At 48.4% G+C, this 17,475-nt stretch overlaps 1 protein-coding gene across 1 annotated transcript in view; it reads right to left on the reverse strand.

The window, feature by feature from the left end:
- LOC123752427 (probable G-protein coupled receptor Mth-like 1) overlaps positions 1–17,475 on the reverse strand; it is a 110,816-nt gene that overhangs the window by 49,475 nt on the left and 43,866 nt on the right. Inside the window, exons 2-3 of the mRNA XM_069316543.1 lie at positions 14,696–17,085; positions 13,531–13,654 (exon numbers count right to left, since the gene is read on the reverse strand). Coding sequence (XP_069172644.1) covers positions 13,531–13,654; positions 14,696–15,550 — 979 coding nt within the window. The 5' untranslated portion in view covers positions 15,551–17,085. The remainder of the gene's footprint in view (positions 1–13,530; positions 13,655–14,695; positions 17,086–17,475) is intronic.

The following is a 17,475-nucleotide window of genomic DNA, read 5'->3' on the forward strand; positions in this document are numbered from 1 at the left end:
ACGCCGTGTGTTGTGTTGAGGGCGTTGGGGACGCCGTGTGTTGTGTTGAGGGCGTTGGGGACGCCATTGGGTGGTGTAGTGTAGTGGCGTTTGGACGCCTGGTATGGAGTGTGGTGTTGTGGAGTACATAGCGGCACAGGAGGCCAGGTGGTGGTGGGTACGGTGAGTATCGGTGTAATGAGGTCAGGTGCGTCAGGACGCAGAGCCTGGCTGTTGAGAGACGTGGTGTTATAATGAGGTCATCAGTGGTTGGGTTGACCAGAGGTGATGGTGTGTCGGAGCGGGTAAGTATTATGGATAAGATTATAATGTAGAATTTCAAAATTTCAGGTGTTGGTGGTTGCAGTGGACGAGCGAAGTAGATATACTAATTTCTTATTAAGTTGTTACAGGAATCTCGCTAGAGGCGAGCCAGTGGCAGTATGATGTTTTAGTAACATAAGTGTGAAATTATTTTAATGAGGTATTTATTGTGATAATGTATGTGTATGTATATACTGTATATTACCTCATCGGCACCATTACTGAGTGTTAGGCTTGAGAAGGTCCCCCGGGATCATGTCACAGAGCTTCAGGTAGAGTAGAAGGGAAGCTATGAGGCTACACTCAGTAATTCTAGAGAAAAAAAAAAGGGGGGAGGAAGTGAAGCCAACGTGACGTTATAGGCGAAATTCGCCCCCTGACATCAAAGCAGGGATAAGGGCCAGCTGCAATGGTTTTGCAGCTGCGCTCAGGCTATATACGGGGAGAGAGTAAGGAGCCGAGGGGGTTATGTGATAATGGGATTGAGCCAGGGGGCTCCGAGGGAATATTTTGCAGGTACAGCGGTCGGGAAGGTGTGAATACAGGTGGACACACTCTGGGCGGATGGGCCTAGACCAGAGAGCTGTGAGGGATCTACAGCGTTCTGGGATTGGTGCCCTGGAACGAGACGTCAGCACAGACCCAAGGGGACATGACCCTGGGGTAGGAATCTCCGTTGCTCTGGAGGCCAGGATCACGTTACCTCAGAGCAACGATGGGACATTAACAACATTCACCAGGCTGGACAGCCTGGGTTTTGTCTGGGTCATGGAGGATCTATGACCTAGCAACCATGGGACACAAAGACAAGAGAAACGTGGATGAATGTAGAAAATAGAGAACTATTAGCTGAATATCAAATATATGGATTTAAACTATTTCACACAGATAGATATATTAGACGAGGAGGTGGAGTAGCCATATATGTTAGGGACAATTTGAAATGTAGTCTCAAAGAGGGAATCAAAACAGAGCCACACACAGAAACTATTTGGATTGAATTAAACGAAAAAGCTAATAATATTATAATAGGAGTAATATATAGGCCACCAAATTTAGACAGAATGGAAGCAAAGCATCTATGGGATGAAATATCTAGAGCATCTAGATCTAACAGTATTTATGTCATGGGTGACTTTAATTTTAGCGGAATAAACTGGTTGAACAAAACAGGGAATAGTGAAGCAGAAGATTTTCTAGAATTAATTGACGATTGCTTTCTTACGCAACACATTAAGGAACCAACACGGAAAAATAATATTTTAGATTTAGTGTTAACTAACAGGGAAACGCAAATTAATGACATCGAAATAGGGAGTGAGCTAGGGAGCAGTGATCACAAAGAAATCAGATTTAGCATAGAATGGAATAGACCAGTAGGAGAAAATTCTGTTAAAGTGCCAGATTTTCGTAAAGCTGATTTTAATAGCCTAAGAAATTTTTTGGGTCAAATTGATTGGAAAGTCTTGGGTATGGGGTGTGGGCCGGTCTTGGAGCGAGACATGAACCCAGCGATAGGTGACTTAAATGGGGATTTCGATGTGGATTCAATATATAACTTATTTAAGAATATTCTAAACAAAGCACAGGAACGTAGTATACCATACAAATTGAATAGATCGAATACTAATGACCCAAAGTGGATAACAAAGAATTTGAAGAACCTTATAGGTAAAAAGAGAGCTTGGTACAAAAGGATTAAAAATGGGGAGGTCACTTTAGAACAGGAATTCGTACAACTGGTTAGAAATGTTAAAAAAGAGATAAGGAAAGCAAAAAGAAACTATGAAGTTTGCATAGCAGGGCAAGCAAAGACAAATCCTAAAGGTTTTTTTCAGTTATATCGTACTAAGACTAGGGAAAGGATAGGTCCATTAAAAACTGAGACAGGTCAAATAACAGATAGTGATGAAGAGATGAGTAGTATTTTTAATAAATATTTTGTATCTGTATTTACTAAAGAGGAACTTAACAATATGCCTTCAGCCGAACAAGTCTATGTGGGTGGGGACGAGGACAGGTTGACGAGTTTAACAGTTACCAGGGAGGATGTTCTTAAACAAATAGTAAAACTCAAACCAAACAAATCCCCAGGGCCGGATGAAGTGTTTGCCAGGGTGCTTAAAGAATGCAAAGAGGAGCTTTGTGACCCACTGTCAACCATATTTAATAAATCATTAGAGTCAGGCAGAGTGCCAGAGTTTTGGAAAGTTGCTAATGTGATACCAGTTTTTAAGAAAGGAGATAGATCACTTGCGTCTAACTATCGACCAATTAGCCTAACGTCTATTGTGGGAAAGTTACTCGAATCTATAATAGCAAATAAAATTCGTCTTCATCTTGAAAAACATAAATTAATAATTGAGTCGCAACATGGTTTTATAAATGGCCGTTCATGTTTAACAAATTTGTTATCTTTTTATTCTAGCATTGTTGAGGCAGTTGATAGTGGTAAGGATTGCGATGTTGTATACCTTGACTTTAGCAAAGCTTTTGATACAGTGCCACATGAAAGACTGATTAAAAAGATAGAGTCTCATGGTATTGGGGGTGTTATATTAAGCTGGATTAGGGCATGGCTATACCAAAGGAAACAGAGAGTTAGTATAAATGGAATCAAGTCAGAGTGGGAAAATGTTGTAAGTGGAGTGCCTCAAGGCTCTGTCCTGGGACCTCTGTTGTTTATAATATATATAAATGATTTAGATTCAGGTTTGAGTAGCAACATTTGCAAATTTGCCGATGATACGAAAATCGGTAGGGAAATTAATTCGGAGGAGGACTCACTATCACTTCAAGTTGATCTAGATAGGGTTTTGAAATGGTCAAAGGATTGGCAGATGCAGTTTAATGCTGATAAATGTAAAGTTCTGAGGTTAGGTAATGATGATAGAGTTACAAGATACGAGCTAGATGGTGTTGTGATTGCGAAGTCGGATTGCGAAAGGGATCTGGGAGTTATGATTAGTAAGAATTTAAAACAAAAGGATCAATGCATAAATGTTCGTAATAAGGCAAATCGGACACTTGGATTTATTAATCGCAGCGTTAGTAACAAGACACCTGGTGTGGTTCTCAAGCTATATCTTGCTCTAGTTAGGCCCCATTTAGATTATGCAGTTCAGTTTTGGTCGCCATATTATAGAATGGATATAAATTCACTTGAACGTGTCCAGCGTAGGATGACTAAGTTAATTCCCCAAATTAGAAATCTTTCATATGAAGAAAGATTAACAAAGCTTAAGTTGCATTCACTGGAAAGGCGAAGAGTTAGGGGTGACATGATAGAGGTTTACAAGTGGATGAATGGACATAACCGGGGGGATATTAATAGGGTATTAAAAGTATCAACACAGGACAGAACACGAAACAATGGGTATAAATTGGATAAGTTTAGATTTAGGAAAGACTTGGGTAAATACTGGTTCAGTAACAGGGTTGTTGATTTGTGGAACCAATTGCCGCGTAACATTGTGGAGGTGGGGTCCCTCGATTGTTTCAAGCACGGGTTGGACAAGTATATGAGTGGGATTGGGTGGTTATAGAATAGGAGCTGCCTCGTATGGGCCAATAGGCCTTCTGCAGTTACCTTTGTTCTTATGTTCTTATGTTCTTATGAGAAGTGATGCTGCCAATTGTGGAGGAGGCCAGTGAAACATTGTGTGATCATTGTAAGCCCTTATGTCAAGAGTACAGGGCAAGATGTTAAATTATAATTACTAAGGATGAAGAACCTTAGATATATATGTGTTGTGTATATATTAATGACTAGTGTCATTTCTGTTTAAGTGCCAGCATTCTGGTCCATGTAATTTTATGGTTATGTTTGTATGTAATTATATGTCAGCAGTTTAGGTATATGTGCATTGTTGGAGATGGGAAAAATTATTACAGACTATTTTACCTGTGCTATGATGTGAATATAATGTATATGTTGGAGAAGTGTTGTTAGTCATGTCGGGGAAAATTTTAATTTAGTTCATCGTGTGTATGATGAACTTATTGGATGATTTTTTAGTTGTACACATATGGTGGGTGCATCCTCCAGGTCCTTGCACTAATGGAACCATTGCAATGATGCATATGGGGACATATGCGTGTTTAAGGAGGGGAGTGGTGTTGTAATCCACAAGTTAGTAGGAATTATTAGCTAGAGGATCATTACTACAACACTTAACGAATGATGATTGAAAGTACATGTAAGTAGACAGACTATGGATCACATATCTAAGAAAGGTCAATGGATTAAGACCGAAGCTGGTTAGCCAAATGATTAATTCCTGGAAAGAGGAATTATTCTTCGTCAGGCTTCTAGGAACAAGATTACCTCTCTAGGGATAAGGTTAATCGGATTATACCTTCCTTGAGAGGTGGGGTGAAATGGTTGAGGTAGATGGCTGACTGGAGTCAGTCTGATTGTGGAAGTTGAACGAGCAAGTCCTTTTGGATCCCCGGTTGTGGCAGCAGCGAAGTGTAGCAGACAGCTATGCGAGAGCCTGTTGTGATCTTAGTGACCAAGTTAAGTCTGCAGTATGGACAGTGAGACCAGTACAGAGCTCTGCGTCACACCACTAGTGACAGTGGGCCCAGTACAGAGCTCTGCGTCACACCACTAGTGACAGTGGGTCCCAGTACAGAGCTCTGCGTCACACCACTAGTGACAGTGGGACCAGTACAGAGCTCTGCGTCACACTACTAGTGACAGTGGGTCCAGTACAGAGCTCTGCATCACACCGCTAGTGACAGTGGGTCCAGTACAGAGCTCTGCGTCACACCACTAGTGACAGTGGGCTCAGCATAGAGCTCTGCGTCACACCACTAGTGACAGTGGGGCCGAGTACAGAGCTCTGCGTCACACCACTAGTGACAGTGGGCCCAGTTCAGAGCTCTGCGTCACACCACTAGTGACAGTGCGACCAGTACAGAGCTCTGCGTCACACCACTAGTGACAGTGGGACCAGTACAGAGCTCTGCGTCACACCACTAGTGACAGTGGGACCAGTACAGAGCTCTGCGTCACACCACTAGTGACAGTGGGACCAGTACAGAGCTCTGCGTCACACCACTAGTGACAGTGGGCCCAGTACAGAGCTCTGCGTCACACCACTAGTGACAGTGGGTCCCAGTACAGAGCTCTGCGTCACACCACTAGTGACAGTGGGACCAGTACAGAGCTCTGCGTCACACTACTAGTGACAGTGGGTCCCAGTACAGAGCTCTGCGTCACACCACTAGTGACAGTGGGGCCCAGTACAGAGCTCTGCGTCACACCACTAGTGACAGTGGGCCCAGTACAGAGCTCTGCGTCACACTACTAGTGACAGAGAACATATACGGCACGCATAGACGCAATAAAGCACCTAAATTATTGGGATCGTCTCAAAGCCCTCCAAATGTACTCACTAGAAAGAAGACGAGAGAGATATCAAATAATATACACCTGGAAGATACTGGAGGGCCAAGTACCAAATCTACACAGTAAAATAACAACGTACCGGAGTGAACGACATGGAAGAAAATGTAGAATAGAACCAATGAAGAGCAGAGGTGCCATAGGCACAATCAGAGAACACTGTATAAACATCAGAGGTCCGCGGTTGTTCAACGTCCTCCCAGCAAGCATAAGAAATATTGCCGGAACAACCGTGGACATTTTCAAGAGGAAACTAGATTTATTCCTCCAAGGAGTGCCGGACCAACCGGGCTGTGGTGGGTATGTGGGCCTGCGGGCCGCTCCAAGCAACAGCCTGGTGGACCAAACTCTCACAAGTCGAGCCTGGCCTCGGGCCGGGCTTGGGGAGTAGAAGAACTCCCAGAACCCCATCAACCAGGTATCAACCAGGGGCCCAGTACAGAGCTCTGCGTCACACCACTAGTGACAGTGGGCCCAGTACAGAGCTCTGCGTCACACCACTAGTGACAGTGGGCCCAGTACAGAGCTCTGCGTCACACTACTAGTGACAGTGGGTCCAGTACAGAGCTCTGCGTCGCACCACTAGTGACAGTGGGCCCAGTACAGAGCTCTGCGTCACACCACTAGTGACAGTGGGCTCAGCATAGAGCTCTGCGTCACACTACTAGTGACAGTGGGTCCAGTACAGAGCTCTGCGTCACACCGCTAGTGACAGTGGGTCCAGTACAGAGCTCTGCGTCACACCACTAGTGACAGTGGGCTCAGCATAGAGCTCTGCGTCACACTACTATTGACAGTGGGTCCAGTACAGAGCTCTGCGTCACACCGCTAGTGACAGTGGGTCCAGTACAGAGCTCTGCGTCACACCACTAGTGACAGTGGGCTCAGCATAGAGCACTGCGTCACACCACTAGTGACAGTGGGGCCGAGTACAGAGCTCTGCGTCACACCACTAGTGACAGTGGGCCCAGTTCAGAGCTCTGCGTCACGCCACTAGTGACAGTGCGACCAGTACAGAGCTCTGCGTCACACCACTAGTGACAGTGGGACCAGTACAGAGCTCTGCGTCACACCACTAGTGACAGTGGGACCAGTACAGAGCTCTGCGTCACACCACTAGTGACAGTGGGACCAGTACAGAGCTCTGCGTCACACCACTAGTGACAGTGGGACCAGTACAGAGCTCTGCGTCACACCACTAGTGACAGTGGGACCAGTACAGAGCTCTGCGTCACACCACTAGTGACAGTGGGCCCAGTACAGAGCTCTGCGTCACACCACTAGTGACAGTGGGTCCCAGTACAGAGCTCTGCGTCACACCACTAGTGACAGTGGGACCAGTACAGAGCTCTGCGTCACACTACTAGTGACAGTGGGTCCCAGTACAGAGCTCTGCGTCACACCACAAGTGACAGTGGGCCCAGTACAGAGCTCTGCGTCACACCACTAGTGACAGTGGGTCCCAGTACAGAGCTCTGCGTCACACCACTAGTGACAGTGGGCCCAGTACAGAGCTCTGCGTCACACCACTAGTGACAGTGGGTACCAGTACAGAGCTCTGCGTCACACCACTAGTGACAGTGGGCCCAGTACAGAGCTCTGCGTCACACCATTGGTGACAGTGGGTCCCAGTACAGAGCTCTGCGTCACACCACTAGTGACAGTGGGACCAGTACAGAGCTCTGCGTCACACCACTAGTGACAGTGGGCCCAGTTCAGAGCTCTGCGTCACACCACTAGTGACAGTGCGACCAGTACAGAGCTCTGCGTCACACCAATAGTGACAGTGGGACCAGTACAGAGCTCTGCGTCACACCACTAGTGACAGTGGGACCAGTACAGAGCTCTGCGTCACACCACTAGTGACAGTGAGACCAGTACAGAGCTCTGCGTCACACCACTAGTGACAGTGGGCCCAGTACAGAGCTCTGCGTCACACCACTAGTGACAGTGGGTCCCAGTACAGAGCTCTGCGTCACACCACTAGTGACAGTGGGACCAGTACAGAGCTCTGCGTCACACTACTAGTGACAGTGGGTCCAGTACAGAGCTCTGCATCACACCGCTAGTGACAATGGGTCCAGTACAGAGCTCTGCGTCACACCACTAGTGACAGTGGGCTCAGCATAGAGCTCTGCGTCACACCACTAGTGACAGTGGGGCCGAGTACAGAGCTCTGCGTCACACCACTAGTGACAGTGGGCCCAGTTCAGAGCTCTGCGTCACACCACTAGTGACAGTGCGACCAGTACAGAGCTCTGCGTCACACCACTAGTGACAGTGGGACCAGTACAGAGCTCTGCGTCACACCACCAGTGACAGTGGGACCAGTACAGAGCTCTGCGTCACACCACTAGTGACAGTGGGACCAGTACAGAGCTCTGCGTCACACCACTAGTGACAGTGGGCCCAGTACAGAGCTCTGCGTCACACCACTAGTGACAGTGGGTCCCAGTACAGAGCTCTGCGTCACACCACTAGTGACAGTGGGACCAGTACAGAGCTCTGCGTCACACTACTAGTGACAGTGGGTCCCAGTACAGAGCTCTGCGTCACACCACTAGTGACAGTGGGGCCCAGTACAGAGCTCTGCGTCACACCACTAGTGACAGTGGGGCCCAGAACAGAGCTCTGCGTCACACCACTAGTGACAGTGGGCCCAGTACAGAGCTCTGCGTCACACTACTAGTGACAGTGGGGCCCAGTACAGAGCTCTACGTCACACCACTAGTGACAGTGGGCCCAGTACAGAGCTCTGCGTCACACCACTAGTGACAGTGGGCCCAGTACAGAGCTCTGCGTCACACTACTAGTGACAGTGGGTCCAGTACAGAGCTCTGCGTCACAACACTAGTGACAGTGGGCCCAGTACAGAGCTCTGCGTCACACCACTAGTGACAGTGGGCTCAGCATAGAGCTCTGCGTCACACTACTAGTGACAGTGGGTCCAGTACAGAGCTCTGCGTCACACCGCTAGTGACAGTGGGTCCAGTACAGAGCTCTGCGTCACACCACTAGTGACAGTGGGCTCAGCATAGAGCTCTGCGTCACACTACTATTGACAGTGGGTCCAGTACAGAGCTCTGCGTCACACCGCAAGTGACAGTGGGTCCAGTACAGAGCTCTGCGTCACACCACTAGTGACAGTGGGCTCAGCATAGAGCTCTGCGTCACACCACTAGTGACAGTGGGGCCGAGTACAGAGCTCTGCGTCACACCACTAGTGACAGTGGGCCCAGTTCAGAGCTCTGCGTCACACCACTAGTGACAGTGCGACCAGTACAGAGCTCTGCGTCACACCACTAGTGACAGTGGGACCAGTACAGAGCTCTGCGTCACACCACTAGTGACAGTGGGACCAGTACAGAGCTCTGCGTCACACCACTAGTGACAGTGGGACCAGTACAGAGCTCTGCGTCACACCACTAGTGACAGTGGGCCCAGTACAGAGCTCTGCGTCACACCACTAGTGACAGTGGGTCCCAGTACAGAGCTCTGCGTCACACCACTAGTGACAGTGGGACCAGTACAGAGCTCTGCGTCACACTACTAGTGACAGTGGGTCCCAGTACAGAGCTCTGCGTCACACCAATAGTGACAGTGGGCCCAGTACAGAGCTCTGCGTCACACCACTAGTGACAGTGGGTCCCAGTACAGAGCTCTGCGTCACACCACTAGTGACAGTGGGCCCAGTACAGAGCTCTGCGTCACACCATTGGTGACAGTGGGTCCCAGTACAGAGCTCTGCGTCACACCACTAGTGACAGTGGGACCAGTACAGAGCTCTGCGTCACACCACTAGTGACAGTGGGCCCAGTTCAGAGCTCTGCGTCACACCACTAGTGACAGTGCGACCAGTACAGAGCTCTGCGTCACACCACTAGTGACAGTGGGACCAGTACAGAGCTCTGCGTCACACCACTAGTGACAGTGGGACCAGTACAGAGCTCTGCGTCACACCACTAGTGACAGTGGGACCAGTACAGAGCTCTGCGTCACACCACTAGTGACAGTGGGCCCAGTACAGAGCTCTGCGTCACACCACTAGTGACAGTGGGTCCCAGTACAGAGCTCTGCGTCACACCACTAGTGACAGTGGGACCAGTACAGAGCTCTGCGTCACACTACTAGTGACAGTGGGTCCAGTACAGAGCTCTGCATCACACCGCTAGTGACAGTGGGCTCAGCATAGAGCTCTGCGTCACACCACTAGTGACAGTGGGGCCGAGTACAGAGCTCTGCGTCACACCACTAGGGACAGTGGGCCCAGTTCAGAGCTCTGCGTCACACCACTAGTGACAGTGCGACCAGTACAGAGCTCTGCGTCACACCACTAGTGACAGTGGGACCAGTACAGAGCTCTGCGTCACACCACTAGTGACAGTGGGACCAGTACAGAGCTCTGCGTCACACCACTAGTGACAGTGGGACCAGTACAGAGCTCTGCGTCACACCACTAGTGACAGTGGGTCCCAGTACAGAGCTCTGCGTCACACCACTAGTGACAGTGGGACCAGTACAGAGCTCTGCGTCACACCACTAGTGACAGTGGGTCCCAGTACAGAGCTCTGCGTCACACCACTAGTGACAGTGGGTCCCAGTACAGAGCTCTGCGTCACACCACTAGTGACAGTGGGCCCAGTACAGAGCTCTGCGTCACACCACTAGTGACAGTGGGTCCCAGTACAGAGCTCTGCGTCACACCACTAGTGACAGTGGGCCCAGTACAGAGCTCTGCGTCACACCACTAGTGACAGTGGGCCCAGTACAGAGCTCTGCGTCACACCACTAGTGACAGTGGGCCCAGTACAGAGCTCTGCGTCACACCACTAGTGACAGTGGGTCCCAGTACAGAGCTCTGCGTCACACCACTAGTGACAGTGGGCCCAGTACAGAGCTCTGCGTCACACCACTAGTGACAGTGGGCCCAGTACAGAGCTCTGCGTCACACCACTAGTGACAGTGCGACCAGTACAGAGCTCTGCGTCACACCACTAGTGACAGTGGGACCAGTACAGAGCTCTGCGTCACACCACTAGTGACAGTGGGACCAGTACAGAGCTCTGCGTCACACCACTAGTGACAGTGGGACCAGTACAGAGCTCTGCGTCACACCACTAGTGACAGTGGGCCCAGTACAGAGCTCTGCGTCACACCACTAGTGACAGTGGGTCCCAGTACAGAGCTCTGCGTCACACCACTAGTGACAGTGGGACCAGTACAGAGCTCTGCGTCACACCTACTAGTGACAGTGGGTCCAGTACAGAGCTCTGCGTCACACCACTAGTGACAGTGGGCTACAGAGGCTCTGCGTCACACCTAGTGACAGTGGGTCCAGTACAGAGCTCTGCGTCACACCACTAGTGACAGTGGGCCCAGTACAGAGCTCTGCGTCACACCACTAGTGACAGTGGGGCCGAGTACAGAGCTCTGCGTCACACCACTAGTGACAGTGGGCCCAGTACAGAGCTCTGCGTCACACCACTAGTGACAGTGGGACCAGTACAGAGCTCTGCGTCACACCACTAGTGACAGTGGGACCAGTACAGAGCTCTGCGTCACACCACTAGTGACAGTGGGACCAGTACAGAGCTCTGCGTCACACCACTAGTGACAGTGGGACCAGTACAGAGCTCTGCGTCACACCACTAGTGACAGTGGGCCCAGTACAGAGCTCTGCGTCACACCACTAGTGACAGTGGGTCCCAGTACAGAGCTCTGCGTCACACCACTAGTGACAGTGGGGACCAGTACAGAGCTCTGCGTCACACCACTAGTGACAGTGGGTCCCAGTACAGAGCTCTGCGTCACACCACTAGTGACAGTGGGGCCCAGTACAGAGCTCTGCGTCACACCACTAGTGACAGTGGGGCCCAGAACAGAGCTCTGCGTCACACCACTAGTGACAGTGGGCCCAGTACAGAGCTCTGCGTCACACTACTAGTGACAGTGGGGCCCAGTACAGAGCTCTGCGTCACACCACTAGTGACAGTGGGTCCAGTACAGAGCTCTGCGTCACACCACTAGTGACAGTGGGCTCAGCATAGAGCTCTGCGTCACACTACTATTGACAGTGGGTCCAGTACAGAGCTCTGCGTCACACCGCTAGTGACAGTGGGTCCAGTACAGAGCTCTGCGTCACACCACTAGTGACAGTGGGCTCAGCATAGAGCTCTGCGTCACACCACTAGTGACAGTGGGGCCGAGTACAGAGCTCTGCGTCACACCACTAGTGACAGTGGGCCCAGTTCAGAGCTCTGCGTCACACCACTAGTGACAGTGCGACCAGTACAGAGCTCTGCGTCACACCACTAGTGACAGTGGGACCAGTACAGAGCTCGGCGTCACACCACTAGTGACAGTGGGACCAGTACAGAGCTCTGCGTCACACCACTAGTGACAGTGGGACCAGTACAGAGCTCTGCGTCACACCACTAGTGACAGTGGGCCCAGTACAGAGCTCTGCGTCACACCACTAGTGACAGTGGGTCCCAGTACAGAGCTCTGCGTCACACCACTAGTGACAGTGGGACCAGTACAGAGCTCTGCGTCACACTACTAGTGACAGTGGGTCCCAGTACAGAGCTCTGCGTCACACCACTAGTGACAGTGGGCCCAGTACAGAGCTCTGCGTCACACCACTAGTGACAGTGGGTCCCAGTACAGAGCTCTGCGTCACACCACTAGTGACAGTGGGCCCAGTACAGAGCTCTGCGTCACACCACTAGTGACAGTGGGTCCCAGTACAGAGCTCTGCGTCACACCACTAGTGACAGTGGGCCCAGTACAGAGCTCTGCGTCACACCATTGGTGACAGTGGGTCCCAGTACAGAGCTCTGCGTCACACCACTAGTGACAGTGGGACCAGTACAGAGCTCTGCGTCACACCACTAGTGACAGTGGGACCAGTACAGAGCTCTGCGTCACACCACTAGTGACAGTGGGACCAGTACAGAGCTCTGCGTCACACCACTAGTGACAGTGGGACCAGTACAGAGCTCTGCGTCACACCACTATTGACAGTGGGACCAGTAGAGAGCTCTGCGTCACACCACTAGTGACAGTGGGACCAGTACAGAGCTCTGCGTCACACCACTAGTGACAGTGGGGACCAGTACAGAGCTCTGCGTCACACCACTAGTGACAGTGGGACCAGTACAGAGCTCTGCGTCACACCACTAGTGACAGTGGGACCAGTACAGAGCTCTGCGTCACACCACTAGTGACAGTGGGGACCAGTACAGAGCTCTGCGTCACACCACTAGTGACAGTGGGACCAGTACAGAGCTCTGCGTCACACCACTAGTGACAGTGGGGACCAGGACAGAGCTCTGCGTCACACCACTGGTGACAACCCTCCAGTCTGCTTTCTTTCATTAACCTGACCCGCTGTTTTCTGTCTTTGAACCATGACCTGATCTAGCATGAATACTTCCTCCGATACCTTGTGCTTCGGCCTTCCTCAGTAGCCTTAGAGTGGAACTGTGTTGAAAGAATTTCTGAGATCCATATGTGCATTATATTTACTATTAATGTCAACGGCATCTGGTTGTGCTTGCGGGGGGTTGAGCTTTGGTTCTTTAGTCTCGCTTCTCAACCGTTTATCTACTGGTGTTCAGATTCCTGAGCTTCTCGAGCTCTATCATATCTAGATTTGAAACTGTGTATAGAGTCTGCCTCCACTTCATCACTTCCTCGTGAATTCCATTTACTAACTACTCCATATTCTGTATTCCTCAGCCGTGTAATGCACGATAACAGCGAATAACGCCGAAGTGTGCGTGTGTGAGAAAGTCAAGACAAGAGGCACTCACACATGATGTAGCACACGAGACTGTCCTGATAAATCGGTACGACCATGTTGACGGCCAGGAGCAGGAACCCAACCAGGGAGGTCAACACGTAGCTAAGCTGGAGCCGCCCAGACAGCGTCTTCACCTGCAGGGGGAGAGGGAAGGTCAGGGGGCGCCAGGGTAAGTTAGTTTAGTTTAGTTTACCTAACTGTCAGCAGTCATAAGTGAAGGGATCTGGTGTAGGTATTAGTGTAACTTCAACTGTAAGCAGTTACTGACACAAGGTGCACCAGGAGACTGGTGTTGGTATAAGTTAACCTCCAAGCTGTTAACATTGTTACATAGTCTTTCATGCCTACATTTAATAACGATTTGTTATGAGTCTTACCACTGTAGATTCTAGCGCAACACTCACACATTATTTGTGATCTTAAGTCATTATTAAAACGTTTTGCAAGTGTTTTTTGTGATTCAAAGTTTCAACAAATTGGCAGATCTCTGTAAACCTTTGATTCGCTAATGACGTCACTTAACTAATAGTCCAGACAGTCACACGTCTTTGACAGTCAGGAGTGAGCAGTAACGTAATCAAGTTTTGTTTCAGAAATGTTACACGAAGGTGACCAGGTTAATGACGTGGAAGCAGCCAGCACATTAGAGAAGCTAAGAATGTCTTTATGAGGAAGACAGACGTTCATTCAGTAACAAGAGGAATGGGAGAAAGAAATACCACGTGGTGCTGTGGGATTATATCCTCATTACCAAAGTTTTTTTTTGTTGTTGTAAATGCAATTTTTTTTAAATGAAATGGGGGTTTCTTAGCTGCTGTTGATGATGACCGTCCGGTCGTGCTAAGCTTGTTGAAGGGTGATAAAGGGTTAGTTGAATTTCGAATTTTGTTTTAGAGTTTCAGGAGGAAGTTTTTTAATGAAATTTATAGACTTTTAACTGGAATGATATTTTAACAAATTTTGTAAACGACAGGCTATAGTTAACATTGTTACATGAACTATCAGTGCTTCTACTAAAAGCATTGTTAATAGGAGCACTGTTAAACCTGAACATCTATAGCGATCTCTGTATCATAAATAATATATACTAGACAAAGTTTATCATGAAAATCAATCATTTTTGTCATTGATTTTTAGAGATGCTGATAATAGCTGATGGCGGTAACATGACGCACCTTTCTGACGGAGTAGCCTTTGTTGACCTTCTGGGGGAGGAGGTACAAGGTGGTGGCCAGCAGGGCCACGCAGGACAAGGTCAGCAGCACCGCCTTCGCCCGCAAATTTTCGCGGTTCACGTCCAAGTCCTTGGACGACCTTACACACATCATCACCTTCAGATGTTGGACTGTAGCGTTTCCGAAGTATTCAAGGCAGTAATTCTCACGTTTGATAGTTTTATTATTAAGGCGGCAGCCCGCGTCCATATTTACCAGCTGTAGCTCCTGGTTGTCCATCATCTCCCCGTAGTCCTCGGAGGGCCTCCTGTCCATGTAGTAAACATGGTAGCCGTTTTCAGTTTCACAAGTAGGGAAAGAGTTATCAGTCAGCTTTGTTAGATTAGCTGCACTCAGCAGAGGGTCGTGCAGTAGTGAGAGTCCCAGACTGTCGGTGACGCAAGTATCAATCTCCATGTACTGGCCGTAGGGACAACACTTGCGTACGCTCCCCACCTCGGTATAACACTCGATAGCAACTGTTACAGTGTGGTTGTCCGGGCCGCGATAATCTTCTACACAGTACCGAATGGCAGAGGAATTTTTTGCCTTTATGTCTACTGGGGGATATTGAGGCTTGCTCTTCCACCAATGAATATTAGAGTCACTAACATTGATCAGCTTTTCAACGCAATGGCAATCATTGGTTCTAGCAGGAATACCAAATTTAGGTTCCATTTCTTCCAGCAACTGCAACATATATGGCGAGACATCTTCCCTCGAGGCACTAATGCAGCCAGACTTAGTGAGTATATGGCCGCGGGGACAGCATTTGTAGAAGGAGTCAACGGGACATATAGATGCCTCAGCCACCATCGCTGGAGTACCTTCTGCCCTGGAATATTCAATACAGTAGAGAGCTCGGGTAACACTGCCCAGACTGACGTTCACACAGTTGGTTCGAGGAGTCGAGAAAGGCTTGGTCGCAGCTGACTCTTCGGGGCTCACCGTGCCTGCAAATGAGCTTCGAGGTGTTCCAGTGGATGGACGTCACTCCTGGGTAATTCCTTGTGAATTCTTGCACTAAATCATTATAGTCAATCACATTGGACGACCTCAGATGACAGTGTTTATCAGTAAGGTTGAAGTATTCGTTGAGGCCGCAACACTTCCTTGTGGAAACCTCAATGGGTCGTAATGGACAGAAAATTTTGCTAAGAATGCCAGAGGAAATATTCTCAGCACCTGGAGCTTCCATTTCCAAACAGTAGTGATCTTGATCATAATTAAGATTTGATTTAAGGTCTCTAAGGTAACCAAAAGGTAAGATGGAGTGAGACGTAAAGTCTATTGATTCAAGTGTTTTCTTATCACCAGGGTCATGGCATTGTTCCATTCTTAAAGGGACGATCCTCAGGTCGGTATTCACATTCTTCTCCAGCATTCTACGCACCAATATTGTGAACGCTGTATTGTCCTCCAGCGTTTCACGTCTACGAGTTCTAAAGTTAAAGAATTCATTGATACCGAAGCACTTCCTCACTGGCGTCTCCTCAAAAATGTCTTCAACAATGGTTGAATTTTCATGTTTTTGTGGGTTCGATTCCAACATTGTCTTTTGACCATCAGACTGCAAGAGAATGCTTTCCATGTACACTGGAACATCATCATGGAGTGGGATGTGCCTGTATCTCTTTACTGTTACATTATTAGTACTTTTAGCAGGTACAGATTGTACTGGTTTTTGTGATGTATCATGAGCAGAATTACGCCTTAAGATGTTAGTTTTGGTGTTTCCGATCATGTGATCACTGTTCACTAGTTCTTCATCGTCTTGTGCGTGGCCTGCCAGAGTCATGTTCTTTAACGGGTGTATATTTCTTAAAGTTCTGTTGATGCGAATGTGCTTCTGATGGGGGTCTGAAGAGACGTTCAGTACACTTGTTCTCATCATAATATCATCCACTGTGTTATGGCTTGTCGCAACTGCCCGCACAACACTGTCTTCACTTACACCCATTATTGGCATGTTCAGTTGGGTGTTGTTCGCGAGTGCTTCATCAGCATCATGATCGTAGCGACTTGGCTCCTCTTGTGTAACGGGTGTCTTGATCTCCGAGTCTTTCACGAATATTACTGTATGATCGTCACCAACATCACTTCTCCCAGCAACTTTGAGGTGATTCAATGCGCCATGAACACCTGCTGCATCTTCCTGAGAGACGCGCGGCGGCAGTGGTGTTGGTACAGAGTGGGTTGTCATGTCCGCGTGTAGACTCATCAGTGAGTTGCCAGCAGAACTGTGTGTAGGTTGGCTGCACCAACCCTTTGTCAGTAGCCAAAGCATTATGAACATTGAGACACGTGTGGAAGGCAACATGGTGAAGAGCTGCCTGCCCGACACACACCGCCTGCGGAAAAAAAAATGACACTTAGATTAGCAGTAAAATGAAAGTAACTTGACCACATTGGGTGTCATTGCCCCATGTTGGAATTAAATTAATAAAATAAATCCCTAAAACTCTTTATATACTTTGCCCATTCAAAACAAATATATGACATATATATATATATATATATATATATATATATATATATATATATATATGTATATATATATATTAGTATATTTTGGTAGCAGTCTTTCCTGCAGACATATATTATTAAATATGACCGAAAAAGTAAGATTAATAATTCTAACACGAATTTTCTCAATCTTTCGTACATTTCTTTTCACTGTTGGTGGTAATTCAAAAATCAATTCTCCAAAATTCCTTTTTATTTCTAGTCTAGAAATAAAA

Source organism: Procambarus clarkii, chromosome 84 (assembly GCF_040958095.1).
Source record: "Procambarus clarkii isolate CNS0578487 chromosome 84, FALCON_Pclarkii_2.0, whole genome shotgun sequence".
In the NCBI taxonomy this organism is placed as follows: domain Eukaryota; kingdom Metazoa; phylum Arthropoda; class Malacostraca; order Decapoda; family Cambaridae; genus Procambarus; species Procambarus clarkii.